This window comes from Eutrigla gurnardus (genome assembly GCF_963514095.1).
Source record: "Eutrigla gurnardus genome assembly, chromosome: 20".
In the NCBI taxonomy this organism is placed as follows: Eukaryota; Metazoa; Chordata; class Actinopteri; order Perciformes; family Triglidae; genus Eutrigla; species Eutrigla gurnardus.
Window position 1 is genome coordinate 16,286,224 of NC_139931.1, and position 20,848 is coordinate 16,307,071.

At 44.9% G+C, this 20,848-nt stretch overlaps 1 protein-coding gene across 2 annotated transcripts; it reads right to left on the minus strand.

Moving 5' to 3' along the window:
- Window positions 1–5,884: 5,884 nt before the first annotated feature.
- On the minus strand, window positions 5,885–18,916 carry LOC311030558 (ral guanine nucleotide dissociation stimulator-like 1). Of its 2 annotated transcripts, none has more exons than XM_084036363.1 (17): window positions 18,542–18,916; window positions 15,514–15,806; window positions 14,698–14,742; window positions 14,383–14,582; window positions 14,138–14,289; window positions 13,804–14,052; window positions 13,613–13,716; window positions 13,195–13,279; window positions 12,236–12,307; window positions 11,556–11,642; window positions 10,598–10,630; window positions 10,234–10,355; window positions 9,577–9,666; window positions 9,335–9,464; window positions 8,730–9,032; window positions 8,455–8,569; window positions 5,885–8,349 (listed from the first exon to the last, which is right to left on the minus strand). In XM_084036363.1, exons 1-17 carry the CDS (start codon window positions 18,563–18,565, stop codon window positions 8,210–8,212), a joined length of 2,244 nt encoding a protein of 747 aa, XP_083892489.1. In that variant the 5' UTR covers window positions 18,566–18,916; the 3' UTR covers window positions 5,885–8,209. The 2 variants fall into 2 exon arrangements, with proteins under 2 accessions (XP_083892489.1, XP_083892488.1); XM_084036362.1 differs by having other exon boundaries at window positions 14,138–14,292.
- Window positions 18,917–20,848: the final 1,932 nt, after the last annotated feature.

Sequence of the window (20,848 nt, forward strand, 5' to 3'; positions counted from 1 at the left end):
ACTGGTCCGGTCTTACTTGTGCTCACTCATAATAGGATTTAAATAAAGGAAACAGAAGGAGAAGAAAACTGCATAAAAGTCATCGAGGCTTGAGATGGGTAGTCTGAGAAAGTGTGCTATATGTGTACACAGCAGCAGCAGAGGAGTCAGTTTACAGAAAGGGCCTCCCTGTTCCTCCCCGGCACTCAATCCTTCCTCGGCTAATCCAAACACCTGGAGGGGAGGGAGGGACGGGGGGAGGAAGGGAGGGGGGGTGACCAGCAGGCCCCATGTGAGTGGTGGCTCACATGCAGTCGGCACACAACGTGTTATGGTAACACCTTCACTGGCGCAAAGACAGGCAGTTGTGTCAGGCAGCCCCTCTTTCTCTCTCTCTCATACAAACCACATTTCCAGAAAAGATATTTTCCAAAATGCAATAAAAACTTAAATGTGTTTTTTACGTGAGCTTTGATTAAACTGACACAAAGAAAGGATAATCAATAGTTATCGTGAACAACTTAATTGTATTTTGTAAATAAAGTTAGAATTTGCACCAAGTTGGCACAGAAGCCTGTTAACCATTGTCTTACATCACCTTTCCTTATAACAACACTTTTTCGGCGATTGCTGCAGTTTTGCAATTGGATTTTTTTTTCCCCCACTCGGGCCTGATGCAAGACTTGAGCTGCTCAACGGTCTGTGGTTCATGAGGCGTCAGACGTTCTCAGGAGCAGACGGATCTGGACTGGCAGCCCGCCAGCCAAGCACACGCCATGCTGCTGTAGGTAGGTAGCCCGTCCAGAATGAGGCTTAAATAAACCTGGACAACATCTTGATGCCTTGATCGGCAATCCTCTAAAATCCCCAAAATACACCTCTGCATGTACCTCGTACCTTCACACACATGGCAACGTGCCCATGCTGTGGGAACTCGTACACCCTCATACAAACACGGATGCTGGCTTTTGCACCTTTCGCTGATAACAATCTGGAGGGTGTTCACTTTTGGCAAGAAGAACTCAACGACTGGTTTCCCTGAAAACAGGCTGAAACGTGGACTCCTCTGATCCCAGCACACGTTCCCAACAACTTACGGGCCACCATGAGCTCGTTGTGAAATACAGTTTCAGACTAAGGGTTTTCCCAAAGTACTACTGAGCCCATGTGACTGTATTTGTGATATTAGCGTGAGGTTTTTTCCAGGCGGAGGGCTTGAAGGTCACGCACATTCAACAGTGGTTTCCAAACCTTGCTCTTTACACACCGATGTCTCAAAAGTCTCTGAATCTTTTCAACATATTAAGTACTGCTGACTTTGAAAGACCTACATTTTATGCAATCTTGCGTTGAGAAATGTTCCTTGTGAATTGACGAGCAATTCTCTCAGCCAAGAACCGGCTGTGCTTGTTGAGCCTTTGGTGCATGCTCCTTAACCAATCACGACACCCTCACCTGCTACCAATTAACCTGCTTATTGTGGGATCTGTCACAATGGTGTTCCTTTAATGTCCTATAAACCTTTCTGTCTTATTTTGAGTGTTGCAGGCATCAAAACTTGGTTTATATTTACAAAATACATTTATGTTGGTCAGTAAAACTATTGGAAATATGTTCTTTGTACTTTTGTCACGTGAAAAATATCTCAACTTTTCTGCAAATGGTGCGCACACACACACAAACACACACACACAGCTATGGATATAGATATGTGTGTGTTTGGTTATTTGAGTAAACTGGATGGAGTGGATTTGCAGTATCAGCTGTTGTCTGCTGCTTCACTGATAACCTGCTGAGCTAAAGTCTGCCACCATAAGCTCCACCATTGTCAACACGTTGTCTGCCAAAGCAACATAATGTGTGAGTGGTTTACTTTCAACAGGTTTATTGGAAGTGAGTTGGCTGTGAAGGTGACAAACCCCAAAGTGTGACTACGAGATTAGAAGACAAATAAAAGTGAATTGTAGAGACTTCTGAGGGTTTCATGCAGTGGTCCGAGGCGTGGCGGCGTCTTGTGGCATCCTTGACACATCTGGAGTTATGAGGTCGGGGAGACGGACAAACAGAAAGGAGACTAGACCAGAGATAAACAAGATGGCTGCCTTTCCAGAAGGCTCCTGCGAGTGAGGAAGACGGGTTAAGCTGGGATTTCACTTGGAGTATGTGGGTCACTGAACCTGTAACACCAGGTTTTTTCACCCTTCTCCTAATGCTTCCGATGACAATTAACAAGGCAGCTGCCTGAGTTCAAACACTCCTGAGTGACCTTCAGCCTCAGTCAAGGGCAAATAGTCAAGACGTCTGGGAACTTAGACGCTGTTGTGAATTTGCAGAGAACATGGGTTTTCACGTCACGAATGTGTGACGGATGAGATGCTTCCCCTGCCGCTCATTCACCTGGTTTTCTAAGAAGCCCTCCAGCTTCCACAAACCCTCCTGGAATTCTTGGTAAAACTTTGGCGCAGACAGCTCGTTATTTATAGCAGGCAACGGCTCGAACGGCTGGGACATGTTTACATTTAGCTTGAGCAAGAGCACTGCAACGGAGGCGATGAAAGGGGGGAAAAAATGGCTCATCTCTTGCTGGTTCAGCTTGATGTTTTTCCAAGAGAAACTAGGTTATCTGCAGGTACTTAAACCAGGGAATAATGGTGGCCATTGTCTGTGAAGCATCAGAGGAAACGGGTGGGTTCGTGGTAAAAGGCAGAACGGCAGCAAGGCTGGAAGAAAGAGAGGGAGGGAGGGGGAAAGAGTGTGTCGTCGGAGAGCCATGCGTTTGGGCCGAGCATGCGAGTGACTGAAACTGTTCACGTCACTGTGTGACTCACAAAGTGAGGAGGCTGCAGCGCTCCACACATCTCCATTCACAGACACACATCCATAATGTGCACAAGGACGCCAAGCGTCTAAAAATAGACGGGCACACACGGGCACACACACACACACACTCGATACAACGAGCATACACACACTAGGCAGAGAAACTGGTCATGTGCAGACATTGTCCTCTCCGCCATGGGAACAGGGAAACGATGACCGCGTGCTGAAGTCTCTCCTGATTGGCCGAGTCAAACAGGTCGCCACAGAGCCTTATGACCCTGAAAACTGTCACACTTCAGCTAACAGGATAAACATGTACTGCAAAAGATGATCAACAATTACATATAGAAGGAAGTATAACACTGACCTAGTTTTTCTAATTGGCTTCAGGTTCCTTTGACCCAGTGACCCATGTGCAGTGGCACGAATGCATGAATATTATTGTTATTGTTTGTTCATTGTTTATTACGGATCCCCATTCGTCAGTCAGTCATGCATAATGACATATGTATGCGTCATGCTCAGCACACGAGTGCTACTTACAGAACACAACAGGAAAGCAGGCACACAATGCTCTAATATCAGTAAGCATTCAACAAAAACTGAGCCATGTGAACGTCTGGCACGTGAACACGCTCTGTAATCTGCCTGACACTTTCAGGACGAACTCAAAAACACGGTCATGACGATGGGCCATGGATCTGGTGTGAAGCTACGACGATCGTGATTTGCCAAATCTGATTTCTTAGTTAGATGGGTCGAGCTCAGCAGTCAAATACGAAGTCACGGAAGCATGCAGCCGCAGCAACGCCTCATTGTAGTGACAGAAAATGAGTTATTGTGAGGATAAGGTTAACTATCCTCTTCAACGTCACACATTCACTTCGGAGGGGAGAGTGGTAAGAGCCGTGAATAAGTCACGTGGGCGGCGAAACATATGTTTACAAGTATAAATGGCCGTGCGAAGGCATAAACGTCTGCGTTGAGGTGGTGGGAGAGTCACACTTACCTCTTGATGCATATGCACCAATCGGCACCCTGCCAAGATGATGTGTGTGTGTGTGTGTGTGTGTGTGTGTGTGTGTGTGTGTGTGTGTGTGCACGTAGGGGGCTCAGCACCTTCCTCTTCTGAGAATGGGGAACCAGGCTTATCAACAGTGTGCACATCGGCCTCGATGCTGAAATCACGCTTGCAAAAGCTGCCGACACATGCCCTTTTTTCCCTCCTCCGGCTCCGAGCTGTTGCCTCACATCTCTGAAAGCTAAGAAAGCCCTCACACGTGTCTGCAATCAACGACACAACGGAGAGATGTGTTCAGAACGTGAGGACGAGTCCCAGAGAAGAGCTCCAAGTGATGCAAGCGGCCCAACACAAGAGGATCTGATGTCATCGCGTCTTGTGCAAACTGTGCAAGAAGATGTAACAGCTGAGCAACGGAGCTAAAAGGGAATTTGCTGAGTAGGCATGTGACGATACAAAAAATGTCATGTCAAGATCATCTTCGCCGAATTATTATATTATCCCAATAATGGCTCACTAAACATTATATTGATAAAATCATAAAGGTCCCCTTGCATAAATAAAGGACAAATACAATGTTTTTTCTTATAATATAATTCCTGTATTTTTCTACATCAGCCTTTTCAAGTCACTTGTGACGATTGTCTAGGTGATGGAAACAAACCATGGTTATTATAAAATTCTCTCTCCCTTTTAAATTTAGACAAGACAAATAAATACCAAAGTTCAATGACCCTGAAGATGTGGAAACAAATGCTGTAACGTGCCCCGAGGCTGTGTGGCAATGGCTTCTGACCTCCCCACAAGTTCTTTCACTTTGAGGATGTGCACGGTGGTGAACTGCAACATCCCCGAACTTCCTCAAAACGGTCTCGGGGTCAACGGAGGTGAAGACCATCGATTTTTATTGACGACTTAACTCTGTGTCTCATCAATCCTCATTAGAGACCTGCCGCCACCGGTTTCCTGGAAAAGTCCCAGATAAGACCTTGAACCTCTCACACGCGGATACGAGGTGCACTTAACGTGTCTCACACACACAAACACACACACAGTCGCACATCACGGGCATGCATAATACATGAGGAAGTATGAGCTGAGGGACAGTGTCCTGTTTCTCCTCCAGAACTGCTGACCTGAGCACCCCCCCTCCCTCTCCCTCTCTCTCTCCCTCTCTCACCACGAGGAAAGTTCTGACCTAATGAATCCAGACCCGTATCCCTCTGCTGAGTGTGCATCTACTGCAGCCAAGTGCACTGAGTGGGTAGACGGGCCGGCAGCACTCCATAGAGGACTGGTTCTCTCCAGGTCTCATCAGCTGATCCAGGTGAGCCACTGCTGGACCCGTGCTTCCTGTTTAAGGAGGGTTACCAAGCCAACTCCACATTCAGTTGAAGGTTATAAGTTACTCGGTATGTTGTTGCATTGTCCAAGCGTGACACACAACACACCTCTGTTGTTTCGAGCTAGGTTAGCGAACACAGCTAAGATGCTAGCACTCCCTCCTGGCGTCTCGACGTTAGTGCAGTTTACTGTGACATTAGCACACCTGTGGCTGAGTGCGCGGCTCTCTGACGCCACCTGGTGGCGGCATGTCATTTAGTTATCTGTCCAGTGCTTTGTAAACACTGAACTGTTTTGGACACTTTAAATGAGCTAGTTGAACTGAGTGAGACGCGGTGGTCTTACCGTTGGCGGGCTGTCTCCGTGTCCGGGTCGGGGACGTCCATGGCTGTTTTTTGGTGAGGACACCGCCGTGATAGCTCGGCGTAGACCCGGTCCACATGGTTTGTTAGCTGTTAAAACCGTCAAAGAAACAAGGACAGCGAGACTGCGGTTGCACCACGCGCGAGGCACTGTAGGGGTCAGTGACGTCACGTGAAACAAGAACGCAAAACCGGAAGTCTCATTTAAGCATTTCTTAGCCTGTTGAGTTAATGGAAGACACATACAAAGTATTTATTTATTATTTAAATGTATTTAAAGTATTTATTTTTATTATAAAGGTTTGGCTTTTATTTGGGAGAAAAATGGAGAAGAAAGCTTGACCCAACACCAATTCAATTCAATTCAACTTTATTTTTATTGCCCAAAATCACATTTGGATTTATAATTTGTACAACATGCCACATCCTGAGCCTCTAGGAATGTGAGCACCAATGTGAGAGTGGATTCGTTTTGGACAACGTATTAAAATGTTGATGTTGATACAACTTTGAAAAGTAATCGATTTCAAATTAGTCGTGAAGGAAACGACAGAAACACGAGACGAAAAGGACTGAAAGTGTTTTTCTTTTACAGCTGTGACAGTTTCTTCATTTTCCCCAAGAGTGAAACAAGTTGGTGCAGCTGCATACATGCTGTTAAACAGTGGCTGACTGTGTGTTTTACAGCAGAGGTGAGCGCGGTGCTGAAGCTGGAGAATACAGTGATGGGCCAGACCACCACTGTGTGTGCATGGACAGGTAGAGGATGTCAATGACCTGTCTTCTTTCTTCAACGGCTATCCTGAGCCCTTGAGCAAGGCTCTCCACACTCCAAGAAGACTTGATTTTGTGTGTGACTTGAAGACTTGAAGTGTGTTCAATATGCAACTCTTCCTCTTTGCAAATACTCCCATGAAGGCCGACTGTCGGACATCCGAAGGCTATTTCACAAACCTAGATTGAGGATTAAGCTGGGATTTTCCAGTTATCCTGGCTAAATTTAGCCTTGACTCAGTCTCATGAAAGAAGTGGCGAGGAGCAGGGGAGACGAGGGGATTGGATGAAGGGTACGAGCCAATGCGAGCCTTCCGGAGCAATGGCTCCCATTGGTCAATTTCTATGCAGGCCTGAATAGACTGAATGGATCTTTTTTTATTCCAAATCGTAGACCATAGCTTTAAGAGGCGTGGTTAGTAAATGTGGATTTTTAGGCTTTGCACTTCTAGTCACACTAGTCGTTCCGCTAACTGTCTGCCACACCTTTTCTCGCTGCTTTATTACAGTGGTCGTATTTCCTTTTATGCAGATTATATACTTTATTTCCTCATACATTTCCATCAGAAGCTGCAGCTGACTTGGTCAAAAGTACGCGGCCGCTCGCGTCTTTTCCATGTCTGCATCAGTTGAACTGTGATCGACACCGTGGTCTGTGGTCTGCTTACACCAGGCTCGACTTGGTCTTCATCCTGGCTTGGCCTACGTGAAACCTATTAAGCCAGGATACACGTAGGAGACTAGTTCAAACCTCTCCAGCCTGCTTGTGTGAAATAGCCCCCCCGATTATTATCATCAGCCATCTTGTGAGTCTTGGCGTCACTGAAATGATTACATCAAACCTTTAAAATCAAGCTGTTAAAGCACAAGTTACATCCAGGCTTCACAAGACTGAACCAAATGTGTTAAATACAATAACAACAACAAAATAATAAAATTAAAACAAAAACAATTAAAAATTGACATTAACATCCTCAGACTTCATCAGAAAATAAGACATCTCTAAAATGATAAAGTCATTCATCACAGTTGTTTTAAAATAACAGATTTTTTTTTTTTTACATTTGTTTTAATATCAAGACAAAAGACAACTTAAAGTGACTCAGCGAGTCTTCAGATGAAGGTGCGGTGAAACTGAACCATGACAACAAAAACTAAACCCTGACAATTGATCTAACTTTGATACTGAAAAGCACACATAGCAGTTATATTATCGTCTCATCAAATAACATTAGCACTTGTGCGTCCCGTCCATCAAAGCCTCTGCTGCTGCCATGGTTACCCCGACTCAGGAATGCCACCCTTCCAGTCGGGGCTGCTGGCCTCACACGCCAAGGATCACAGCAGCAACTCCCCAGGTGTGCAGGGCCCCCTGGTAAGAGCACGCCGGGCCATGTCAGCCCCAGTGGCTGACAACCTGCCAAGGTGTCCCGGGAGTTCATCATCATCATCTGACCCCCATTCCCTTTTTAAACACACAGGTTATTAATGGCGTCCAGCTGCGTTGGGAGACGGCCAGGCGTTTCCCAATGTTCACGTTGGGTCACTCATGTTGACGTCCAGCAGAGCCGTAGCTGAAGTCAACCATATCCCCCCGGCTTTACCAAAACACCAAAAAGTCAAGGAATGGGTTCTTCCCCCCCCCCCCAAACAGGAAATATAAACATGTCCGATCCAGATGTTTCTTTAAGCTCCATCTGTTCCTGTAGCGGCGAGTGTTCTTCTTCATAAAGTGCTGTTGCATCATCTTGTCATAAAAACTTAGGTATCCAAAAAAAAAAAAAAAACAGGATGGACTAAAAATGCATTGTTTTTATAAAAAGACTATTAAAAAAAAAGACCATTTTCCACAGAGAGCCCCGTGCGCTCAGTTCATATTTGCAGGAGCAGGACTCGTAGACTTGAGGTGCTACTTTGTGTATCGTCCGAGACTCGACGTGGCCCTCAGTGGTTTCTTCTTTCCTTTGGGGAACTGGCGCAAAACAAAATCAAAGTTTGCCACTGTGGACATGGCGTAGAACACGTTGGCTTTGTCCGGTATCAGCAGATCTGAAAACAGTAACACACACGATAAATAGTCAAAAGTGGCGTTTTATTTCTTCCAGCATTCATTTTTTAAAGATTCCCCCGACAGCAGAGTCGTTCTGTTCTCACCTCTTTCCTGGGAGATGACCTGTGTCAGGGTGAAGTCCTGCCAGTCCATGTGCTCCAGGTGATGCTTCTCCAGCGCCCGTTGAATCACATGGGCAGTTTTGTCCTGGCTGGTCAACTGTGAAAGACAAAGAATAAAACACGTGCTATTAAACACACCTTTTTTCTCCTCTTTTATTTGCTCGAGAACATCGATTGCAACGCCGCAGTTTGTGCATCACTTTGGCTGAATCTAAATGTCCAGGAGAAGAAGAAGAAATCAGTGAAGATAAACTCACCAGGATGCTCTTGTACATGTTGCCGTTGTTGTGGCCGAGGTCGACGCTCACTCGGACTATACACGAGTCGGCCACCTGGCGGTTGTACTGAGGCAGGGAGGTCATGGACACGGAGCGTTTGTGGTGCGTGGCGAGGGTCGGCTTCGGCCGAGCGCCGCCGCAGGAGGCGTCTGAGGAACAGTCGGAGGGAGCCAGGGAGTCTGGGTAGGAAGCTGCAGAGGAGCAGGGGGATGAAGAGGAGGACGAGGACGAGGAGGAGGAGGAGAAGGCCTCGCACACGTTGTTGCATGAGCTGTGAAAGCACTGCGGAGAGACAAAACAAACGAGGTCAAGAACAACAATGCTGTTGAGTGAGAAATGTGTGCACCATGAAACAAGCTCAGCTGACCACCTGACCAACAGAAAATCACGCTAGTTTCGACGGCACTCTAAAGAGGATTCTTTTGTGAAGGGATGTTTTTTCAGAAATGCTTCGGGCTATGTTTGACTATTTGAAAGCTGCTCACGAGGTGTAAACAGTGCTTGTTGTGCTGAACACAGAGGCCCATCAGATTAAGGTGCACACAGCATGACATGCACACACACACACACGTGGCGGGGTTTACCTGCAGTCTGATGGAACAGGCCGGGTTCGGGGAGGACAGGTCCTCCATCTCGGATCCACTGGATCCAGAAGATGAAACGCTGATCTGATCAGCGGGGACTTTTTTAGATCCATCGCTCACCGTCAGGAGGCTGCAGGCAAAATATTCAACACAACAATATTGATATTAAACTGACACTGTATACCACACTTCATACTCAAAATAATTGTCACGTTCAAATCCGTCCACGGCGCCATACTCACAAGGAGAGTTTCTTGGTGAGTGTGCGGTGGCTCCAGGGATTCGGAGAACACAAGTCCAACGGGGGCTCCAGTCGAATCGACAGGTCATAGCTGGAAGAGAAACAGCAGTGTGATGTCACATCTTGTAGAAACATTAGGTGTTCATCTTTTTTATTATTTTATCCATAATTGGTGATGTTTTTTAACAATTCTCTGCATATTATTGCTGGTCTGATTATCAATTGTTGGCAAAATAATTATTGCATTATAAATTATATATTATAGCATTTAATAAGATTAAGATTACTTGCATGATCAACCAACATTGTAATGATCTTTTTCCTGGTATTTTCCGTCATCAGCAGACTTCTCGTTTCTCTCGGACTTTTTTTATATATATTGACAGATTTTATGAGTTTGTAATTAATGATTACACTGTAAATGTCCAACGAGCGGCTGATATTTCTCAGCATGACGAACCTTTCAGTGGAAACGTGTGAAGGCAACCTTTATTTTTCCATAAAGATAATTAACTCCTCAATGACGGATGAAGAGTTTTTACGATGCATACCGCAAGTTATGTAACCAAACTTTTATTGGGCCTTCCTCTGCTCGAGATGCGTTCACAGGGGGGGTGGGGTGGGGGGGGGGGGGGGGGGGGGGGTATCTTGGGCTCACCTCTCCTGGTCCGTGAGCAGCTTGTGTCCCTGCAGCCAGGCGGCGATTCTGGGGTGATGGGGCAGGTTGTACTGGGAGCAGGACGCCTGCAGCACACAGATCTGCGACAGAACCTCAAACTCCTGCAGGGAGAGACAGTAATGGCTGTGGATAAACAGAGATGACTCCTGCGTGTTGACATAACCTGGAGCAACAAGGTACAACACTGTGGTATTTCAAACGGTAGCAAAAGCATTTGTAAGTGTTGCTTAAAGAGATATGTCAAAGTTTAAAAAAGCTCTCTGGCTTATAGTGTGATGATACTGAGGAGCTAGAATAAATAATGTGTAATACATGAAAGATGACACAAAGAGGAAGCACTTACCCTCCTTCTCTTCTCAAAGTTTATGAGCCCACCCTGTCAAGAGAGTAAGTAGGTATTTATTGCGTATATCAATGACTCATTAAATCAAGAAATGAATAAAAACACTTCATCTAACATCCCCCAATTGTATGTGCTGTATATCAATTGTAAATCAATGGTCTATAACACATTGTTAAGTAGTTGGAAGCTTTTATTTGTGTATTTCTTAACGTAGTTAGTATAACTCCTGTAAATCAACTACAACTAATGCATAGACCATCACTCACAAATCATGAATATTTCTTTTTATTTTACTTACATAGTTAATCTAAAATTAATTTATTAAGTGTTTTTTATTTATGTATTCATGGTGACCGAGTTAACTCAAAAGGCCATGGGATGTGGCTGAAAGCTTTTGTGTAGACGCAAGCTAGATAGCTAAAGCAAGACCGCTACATCAAGCTAGCTGGTGAGACAGACACAGTTAGCTTAGCCTTAGCTAAAACTAAAACTGAATGCTCTCACTCTGTAAATGAAAAATATAAAACTTTGTTCCTAGTCATTTTGTTTGTTATTCCACATAACTAAATTTGTGATATTAAATTATATTATATAATAATAATAATATGAAAACAAAACTGCTACTAAATAGGCAGCTAACGTTAGCTTAGCAGAACTCAGAAGCTACCATCTTAGCTTATGACTCTCGTGGAATTTGTGCAATTTGGTGAGCTGCAGCCACCTACAGATGACATTTAAAAGTATTAAACTGTAAATACATTCATCACATCTCAATATAAATATTAAACGTAGACGAGCACTAGCAAAACAGAGCTCATATAGTGAAAATTAAGTCTAAAAAGAGGAACGTCTTGCCTCCTTATTAGCCCTGGAGTAAAATACAAAGTATGTTGCAGTATGAAGCCAACCATTAACACAGTTAAATATGAAGGAGAGGGACTGTGGCTGTATTATGTACCTCCACAGTGTCGGGCAGAGCCGTGTCCAGCATGGTGAGGACGGTCAGATAGGTGCCCAGGTAAGGAACCACTCCACTGGACGTACTCTGCAGAGAGACATGCAAACACACCGCCCATCAGGGTTTCAGCACTTGTTTCCTGTGTCACTGTATCTGCCATCCATCCATCCATTGTCTACTGTATCTGCTTATTTGCATATTTCTTTCCTCTAAATGGGTCAAGATCAGACGACATTCGGGACAGGGCGAGGACCAGCCAGCAGCACTGTGGGTTCATGTTACGGCCCAGGAGAACGCGCATATGACTCATAAAAGATCCCGGTCTAGTCTATTATTACTGTCCTATAATCCTGGTGATGTGGGGCCATTTGAAACTTGTTCAGCACAGAGCGGGGCTAAAGATAGGTTTGGGTATCTGCCATGCCAGAGATACTCCACCCACACGGAATGAAATCAGCTCCCTTTAGGCTGTCAGTGCAGAGTAATAAGGAAGGGATTTTGCATGTGTCTTTTTTTAAAGCTGAAACTCAACACTGCCTCAGGTAAAAATTTAAAAAATGTTTTTTTAAGCATAATTAGCACACTTTGCAAATTTCCTCACACGAAACTGCACGTTTAATGACGATGTGTGCCACTGGGCTCCATCTCACGTCTTCAAAACATCCCGAGGTTGGGCTTACCATCTGTCTGGAGATCGGACACCGCTTGGATATCTTTGGAGAAATGTTATCCACGGTCGCTTGGCCTCCTTCCTGTCAAAAGTAGAGCAGACAGAGCTGCGTTCAGGTGAAGGTGACATTTTAAAATTATAAAACAAAATGGTTTGAAGTGTTTGAGCAAACTGTAAACTGGAGCGAGCTCTACAACACAAGACATATTATAAATTAACTTTATGAAAGGGTGGGAGGTCCCTTTGCATGAGACATCAATCAATAACTGCAATAAGGCCTTTAGGAAATGTACGAGTGGCTGCGTTTACATAGATAAAATCCTCCTTAATAAACAGACAGCGCCTCAACACAAATGCAGAACGAGTTCATGTATAAAATCGTTTCCCCCACAAGGCATTTATTTGAATGTAATAGTGGAGCAGGAGATAGCAGCATGTTGGTTGCTGTGTACAGAGAAGACAGGTCCATCCACTGTATGATCTGTTGACTTTAGAGTCCTTTCACTGTAACTAGACACAAGTGGCCTCTGGAGTTGCCTTAAGGAGGCTTCATCGAAGAAAAGAGGGAACACAATGTGCTCCAGGCCCGTAGTTTCCCATTAACACTCGGTTAAACATTCCTGTAAATATTAAACTCAAATATGAATGAGAGATCCATGTCTTTTTCAATATCCAAAACACTGTTCGCACTGTGTTGTTTGTGCTAACATTACGACAGGTGGGGTAATCCGTTGCCATGGCTAAAAAATCCAACAAATATCATCAAATATCACAAATGCACAACACAAATTCATATTTTGAGACCAACAATGAAGGGGGCGTGTATTTATTGGAAACAAAAACAATGACCTCTACAAAGGTTACCGCCGTGTGTTTACATGGACATGAATAAGCCACTGATAAACAGGTTATGCACGTCCATGTAAAGACGGTGAGGTGCATCGGGCCCGTTTCGTGTTTCCGTCTCACCTCCACCAGGAGCTCTCTGTTGGTCAGAACACAGTTCTCGTCGGGGAAGGTTTCCCAGAGGTTATCGAACGTGGCCATGCTATCCCTGAAACGAGAGAAAAAGACACGATATGTACGAAATACACGCAGTTATTCATACTTTAACTACCAACTCTTACACAACATAACTTGTGCAGATGTTGGCACCATGAAGAGGGCGACATATCCTTGATGTTATAATATCTCACATGACCCGCCATGCTGCAGAATATGGGTCACTGAAAGCTAAGACATGCTCCGACTTGCTCTGGCAGTGACATTGAATTGCACCCGATGAGGGTTCAACGTCCTCATTAAAGCTCGATTATGTAAAAGCGGCAATAAAATAAAAAGGTAACCATAGAGACGGACACGAGTTGTGGCTCCAACTCAACCCTACCTGCTGACAGCGGCCCAAGTCTTCCTCAGCCTGTAAATAGCGTTGGACTGCAGGGCCGACAGGATCGCCTTCAGAGAGGAGAAGTTCTTCAGCAGACGGCAATCCTGCGGAGAGAAGTCGCATTCAGCGGATTCGATTCAGAATCAGAGAGAAATAATGCCGAACAAAGCTCTTATGAAGTCTAGACCGACCTGAGCTACTCTGATCCACTTCTCTATGACGCGGGCCCGCTGAGCCGGCGTCGTGGGAGGCCGGCGGCTGGGAGTCGGACTGGACGTGGCGTCCGTCGGCCGGCAGAGCAGGGACATGATGACCTGGTTGGTTATGGCGTTGAACTGTGCAATAGTGGCTCGGATGGTGGGAGACATGTTTTCCTTCTTGTCTCGTTGTGACCACATGCAGCCCAGACACTGGTACGGCACCACTTTGACAAACAGAGCCTGAAAAAAAAAAAGCAAAAACCCTCAATCATCAGCGGTTCATGTAAAAACGACAGGAAGGCAGGTTGAACACACTCTCACGCACAGACTCCATTCTGGTGAGCTGCTCGGCGACGGCTGCGGCGGAGAAGTCCACGACGCCGTGATCCGGAGGGTTTTCACATCCCGAATCCTCATCGCCAGAAGCCTCCTCGTCTTGCTCCGGTTCTGCTCGGGCAAGGCCGACAGTTGTGTCAGCTGCTGAATAAAAACACACAGAGCAGGAGTCAAGAAACAGCGATGCAGGCTTTTTGCTAGTTAACGTTTCCACTCATGTGTTGTGATGGTCACCTTCTCTCTGGAACCTCGCGAGCAGCGCCTCGGCTTGCCCCGCCAGCGAGCTGAAGTTGGGCTGGCTACGCATGTTGGTGTGAACCGCAGAGCTGATCCTCAGGTGATCCAACAGCAGCCTGAGGGCCGGGTGCAGCGGAGCATCCCTGAAGTCCTCACAATACTCATCCAACCACGTCTGGACGAAGGCCAACAGAGGGCTGAGGGGGCAGCGGGAGAATCTTTACAGTTTAACTTGTTAAACCAGGGTGACATATTAGGAATTAACTGGATAAGAGCTCAAGCACATCGTTAACTCACGAATCATCCACTCACCTCCGGTAGCACTCACTGTTGTCCAGATCTGACACAGCATTGTCTCTATTGGGGGAAAAAACAGACTTAGTCATACTCCTCCGGCTGTTTTCTGTATATTCTTTTTAAATTATTGTTTGCTGCTGTCCCTCAACTGTCCTAAATCTGACCTCAATACATGCGGACCGCAGTCAAAAACCTCTATGTGCATAATTGTTGTTGTCGAAAACCTCGAGATAATGAGCACCTGCGAGGTACTTATTACGACATCAAAGCAGGCGCTGTATAAAAAGATGCTGACGCAACGCGGCGTCTTCGCATGGGCAACAACCAACGTTGTTCATCATGTTTAAACTGTAGGAGCTCAAACCCAAAGAAAGGAGAAACTGACTGTGTGTGTGTGTGTGTGTGTGTGTGTGTGTGTGTGTGTGTGTGTGTGTGTGTGTGTGTGTGTGTGTGTGTGTGTGTGTGTGTGTGTGTGTTGTGAAACGTTAGCTAACCATTAAAGTCGAGCTGAAATGAAAAATGCCCTTTCAACCAGTTAAAGTCACATTCCAGGTCAAATTGTTCACCTATCTAACAATATATGAAAAAAAACTGCAGAGGTATAATTTGATGTTTGGGGAAATGCTTAATATGAAGCTACCGCCAGCAGTTAGCTTAGCATAAAGGCTGGAAAGAAAACCAGAGACAGTTTTTCATGTTTAGTGAAGCCGTTTAATACATTGACCAGAGCCAGGCTAGCTGTTTCCCCCCCTTTCAGTCTTTGTGCTAAGCTAAGCTAACAAGCTGTAGCTTCATCTTTGCTGCACTGTTGGAAAAAAAACATGATTGTACCTGTGGAAGAGCAGCTCGATGAGCTTCGAGGTACCGAGGCTGAAGGTTCTGTAGGTGGAGAGGAAGATCCGGCCGTAGTCCTGCTCCTGGCAGCCAGGGTCCAGGAGGTGGTTCACAAGGAGCTCCAGGGGGGCAGCTTTCAGACGCCGCACCTTGCAGGTCCGGTACTGCACGAAAGCGCTGCTCGGATTCTTCTCACTGGGGTTGGGGGAGGAGGGCACGGGCTCCCGACGCAGCGTGACCCCATAAACGGCGCCGTCCTCAAACTCCTCGCCCCACTGCTGCACTGGGTTCTGGGGGACGGCAGAGGTGGGAAACCGTGAAAGTGTGGCCGCCATTCACCCGTGTCAAGCTCGTGTCCCAAAAGAATATGCGGGTGTGCGTCAAATACACAAATATATATATCTGGTTATGGTACTGGTCACAACATTGGGGTCAGGGGTCGGGCTGTGAGGAGGTTAAAAAGAAGCAGCGGGGCCAAACAGCCACAAACAGGCGATGCAACATCCCACTAAGACTCACGCTGATCCCATGTGACCCACGACGACCCAGAACCACCTTTCCGAGCTTGGAATGAGCACACAAACAGCCTCGCGTGTGACTGATGATTATGAAATTGGCGATTTCCCTGCTACACAGCAATCCCAGGTTTCCCAGAATTTTGTAGATTCACATGAATGTTTATGGACAAATACAGTACTATCAAAAAGGTACATCAAACAGTACACCACAGCAAAATACCACAACGGATGCAAAACACTGCCTAAATGTCAGCGAGTTTCCGTCAGCTTCACCCGTCCTCCAACGACCAATAAAACAAGAGCGGCGGGGAAGTGTCGGGACGTTCTGTTTCGGGGGGCGACAGGGTTAAAGAACGTCCACAGGACATTATGAGGTCACTGAAAAAGCAAAAAAAAAAAATGAAATGGTAGCTCTTTGAAAGTTGTCGAAGGAGAGATCTACCTCGCCTGCAGAACACAAGATATGCACCAAAGACACCAAGAGCTGCCCTCTGACCTCAGTTCCCACAATGCAACTTAACAGCATCGGGGTCCGAACCGTGACAAATCACACGGAGGCTTTTGTTTACAGTGAATTTTAGTTTTTGGCCAAACTTTAGGTTTATACTATTGGAGACCCAGAAAAACATTCTGTAAAATATTTTGCTGAATTTTGAGAATCCTTCCTGGGAATTCTGTCATTTTTGCACCCTAAAAAAAGGGTGCCATTTTTAGAGTTCAATATCTTCAGAAATGAGATTCAAGAGCCACGCAGTTTGGTAGAGGGACAGACAAAATGGTGTACAACAGACACAAATGATTGAAAGGCACAAGCAGACATCATATTACTCACTAATGGCTGCTTAATATGGGGAAAAAGTCCCCAAAAAGTATGGACATTTCAGAGGCGTGGCCCTTTAAATGCCTAAAGGGTTATAGAATAACGCCATGGCATCAATAACTGACCTCACATGGCTGCGGTCTAATCCATCTGGTTAATATGCAAACGATTCACAAATCTATAGCGATGCCCCGGAGTGAAAGCAAGTAATTAGTTCAACATCAGTTCCAATGTCCAGAACAGAAAATCATTGGTGTCACAAGCTTTTAGATGGGGATTCTTCTATGCAGCGTCACACCTATGTACATCTAAATACAAAAAAACGTTAACGTTTTTTATCTGAAGGTCATCATGTCTGAACAATATGGGCTCAAGGGATGGGATCGAGATATGATGGGATCGAGATATGATCCATATATCGGCAAGATCGCCAAATGAAGGAATAGAAAAATCTCTCTGTGACGCAATAAAAATGTTTGTTTCTTCTCAAAATGTCAGGTGATTCTATAAGTGTTTTACTGCCAATTTAAGAGCTTTAAGCACATTTTGATGATTAGCAGTATAATATGACAATAATACTACTATAACTAAGGCCAGGATAATCGTGACATTTTCACAGGAAACAAAAGCAAACTGTTTCAAATCTGCTGTAGATGGGAGGACGACCGTCCTCGTATGTAAACGACCATTTAAACGTCTTCAGGTCGAGGGGCCGCTGTATCTGCTCATCGGTATCACACAAACCCCATTGTCCCTCATAGAAACTGGGGGTCGTTTGTCAGCCACACAGATGTGAAACCGTGCATTGTGTCTTACTCGGTGTCGGCGACGGCGGCGCTGAGCACTACTGACAGCCAAACCCAAAAACACAAAGCGTTTCCACGGAGATCTGCTCCTCTACAGCATTTTACATGAATGGAAAAAGCAGATCATGGAGCAGCAAAGGGGTGACAAAACCAAGTCACATTTTCATATCAGTTATTTTTCTTCCAATTATTCTTTATCATACAAAATCTAAATTTCCCCACAGGTTTAACAACAACAAAAGGACAGGTGTTGTAAAATAACTGCGATTCACAAAATCACCCAGATAATAATCAAAATATGAACTTATATAATATCACTTTACATTTTTTGTCTTACATTATTTTGAACATAATTTTTAGTGAAACACAATCACATAATGTTAAATGAGATGATGGTTAATTATAACGTCTTCCTGCATAAATAAAGGATAAATACTTCTATAAATGTATATTTGTACCCCATATAATTTCTTTAAATCTGGCTCCATTTTTCACTTCTCTATCTTGACAGAGAGCTAGACAGCTTTTTCCAAATCGCTTGCAGCAGTACTGATTCATGATTTGCAATAAAATCTTTATACATCATCCCATCCCTAAGTGTTTGCAATTCATGCAGGTGACAGTGATTCAATTTGTTTTTTAGAATAAAGTCTGGGTGTTTGAAACATTGCCAGGTTTCCTCTCAGATGTTAATGTTAAGAGTCACAACCCCAGGCATGCATACTCCAAGTACTCCAGATCAGCTGTGTGTACATGTCATTTACAGAGATGATGTTGTTGAAGTGTAGCCTCACAGTAATGAGACTGGGCCTGATTGGCTCTGTGGAAATCAATGACAGAGCTACAGTTTGTTCTTGGATCTCATCCAGCATTTGTCTTACCATTGTCAGCTCCCATTTTCTCATTCTCTCGTCCTAAGGAGTCCCGCTGCTGCTGCTGCTGCTGCTGCTGCTTTCCATCCTCACGAGAAACCGCCGGGGACTCAAAACCAACTTCCACGTCGCGACAGCACACGCTTACGGCTGCATGTTGATATAATAAAAACCCATTTTCTAACGGTTAGGGAGGAACTACATTAAGGCGCCAGTATTACAATCACAAAGATGTTTTTTCTGTGACGTTTCCTCTACATTGCACGTCGGCTCATAGAATCGCGACGAACGCAGACGGGACGTGAACCTGTTGGTGTCCGCCGGTCGTTGTCCCTCCGACGGCGGCTGGAGGTTCCCGGACTGTGGGCAGTGTGGGTGAAACTCACGGGGCTTTATAGTGGGAGGCGACTCTCTGTAGGCGGAGTGAGAGGAGGTGTGCCTGCTCCGGCGCGGTGTGGCGGCCTGTGTCTGTGGTTGACTTCGCTGCTTGGTTCTTATTTGTCAAGAGTTAAAGCCCTCATGGTCCTCCGGTGCTACAGGCACGTATAGCTTAGCTTAAAGAGTGTACACCGTTAGCTCCAGTTTAGAGGAATGCTACATGTTAACAATGGTTAAAGATATTTAACCGGCAATATCTAGGAAACCCCACAAGTTTTTTCAAAGCACGGTAGTTAGGATATATTTTTATGATATATTAGCCTATAATATTCTGTCCCCTGTCCAATAAAAAGAAAAATGGCATTTCTTATCCGTTTTCCCAAGTTGTGCAGGCTGCCATCTTTGTTTTGATTCAGAAACAGGCACAACTATGGGGAAACAGGTCGAAAATCTTTTTTTAAATCATTCATCAGACGGCATATTTTTTCTTCTTCTTGTGGTTAGAAGAGTCTTTGTGGATTCTAGAAAATGGGTTTTTAAATAACCTTTGCAGATTGCCGATGAGTCACAAACGCTGGTTCTGAAAAGTGAAGCCAACACTGAAGGGTTGCAAAAAGATTCTGATTGCATGGAAGTCAATGGGGAAATTACCCTTTACTTTTGCGCTCTCGAACCAGGAAAATCACAATTTACTAAGCAACTGTGAATGAGAGCGAAGTGGAGTTTTTGTTTCAGGTGACATTTCTGACATTTTTTTGACCAGCATGATGCTGGCTTTTCCAAGAAAGGGACAAGGTGCTTAACTTTTCTATGAATGATGGCAGCTCCTTCCTGAGTCTGGCATTTCGTGACAGGCGTCATATTCACAGCTGCTTTACGTCCAAATGCGAGACAACAAAAGCCTCGCCCGGTTGATTACTGGAAATTGTACAACTTACTAAATGTTACTCGTGTTTTGTATACTCATGCATCACACTGGGATCATATTTACATCTTTTGTATTCACAATAGTGTGCTCTTCACCGAAAATCTTGACACAGATTTAGTTCCAGCTCTGACGCCTCGAGGTGTGGTTCTTCCCCCCGAGCACCTCATCCATTGTTGATAGCGTTGGCATCATATGTTAGCCCAGGCTGTTACACAGATCTGACACCATCACCTTCATCTGCTATTAACATGTTATCTATTTTTGATAGACTGAATGCGATGTGTAGTATGAGCTCAATTGTAGGGCATTTCTGAATTATTTTGATTCTGGTAACTATAGTGAAGTTTGGACTTTAAAAAATTCAATCCATTTTTTATGTGAATCCGGTTATTTGTGCGAGTTGAAATATTTCCACTCCAGCGAAAAATGTGCATGTTCGCATAGCAGTCTGTGGTCTTCCAGAGCTCTACGATAGTAACTCACAGTAAGCTAATTAGCACTAAACACGAAACACAGCCGAGACTGATGGGAGTGCCATTCGGTTTACAGGTGTTTGCTGATAAACCAAAGTGTTGGAGAAATAGAAAATTGGACCAAAGTTATCACGAGTCATCCCGAGGGGAAGTTGGTGTCAAATTTCACACCAATCCATCCAATAGCTGTTTATACATTTACGCTGGTTGCGCTCGAGTCAAATCAGGGTAATCACCAAAGTCAGAGGGATTCATCCTCCGGAGACTGTGAACGGGAACATTTCATCCAATAGTTGTTGAGATATTTCAGTCTGGAATCAGGGTGACTTGCTAGCATAGAGATACAACGATTAGTCTCCACTTGTGATGGTTGCAGTGATTTTCATTGGTCGTTATGAACAACAGCATCGGCTGACACACTCCAGTGTTGAGTCGAAGGAATACAAGCTGAAAATCTCAGACGATTCGTAGGATTTGTTTGTCTCGAGGAATTTTAAGACTTCAGCCTGAGAAGAAAAAAGAGTGACGCACTGTGGT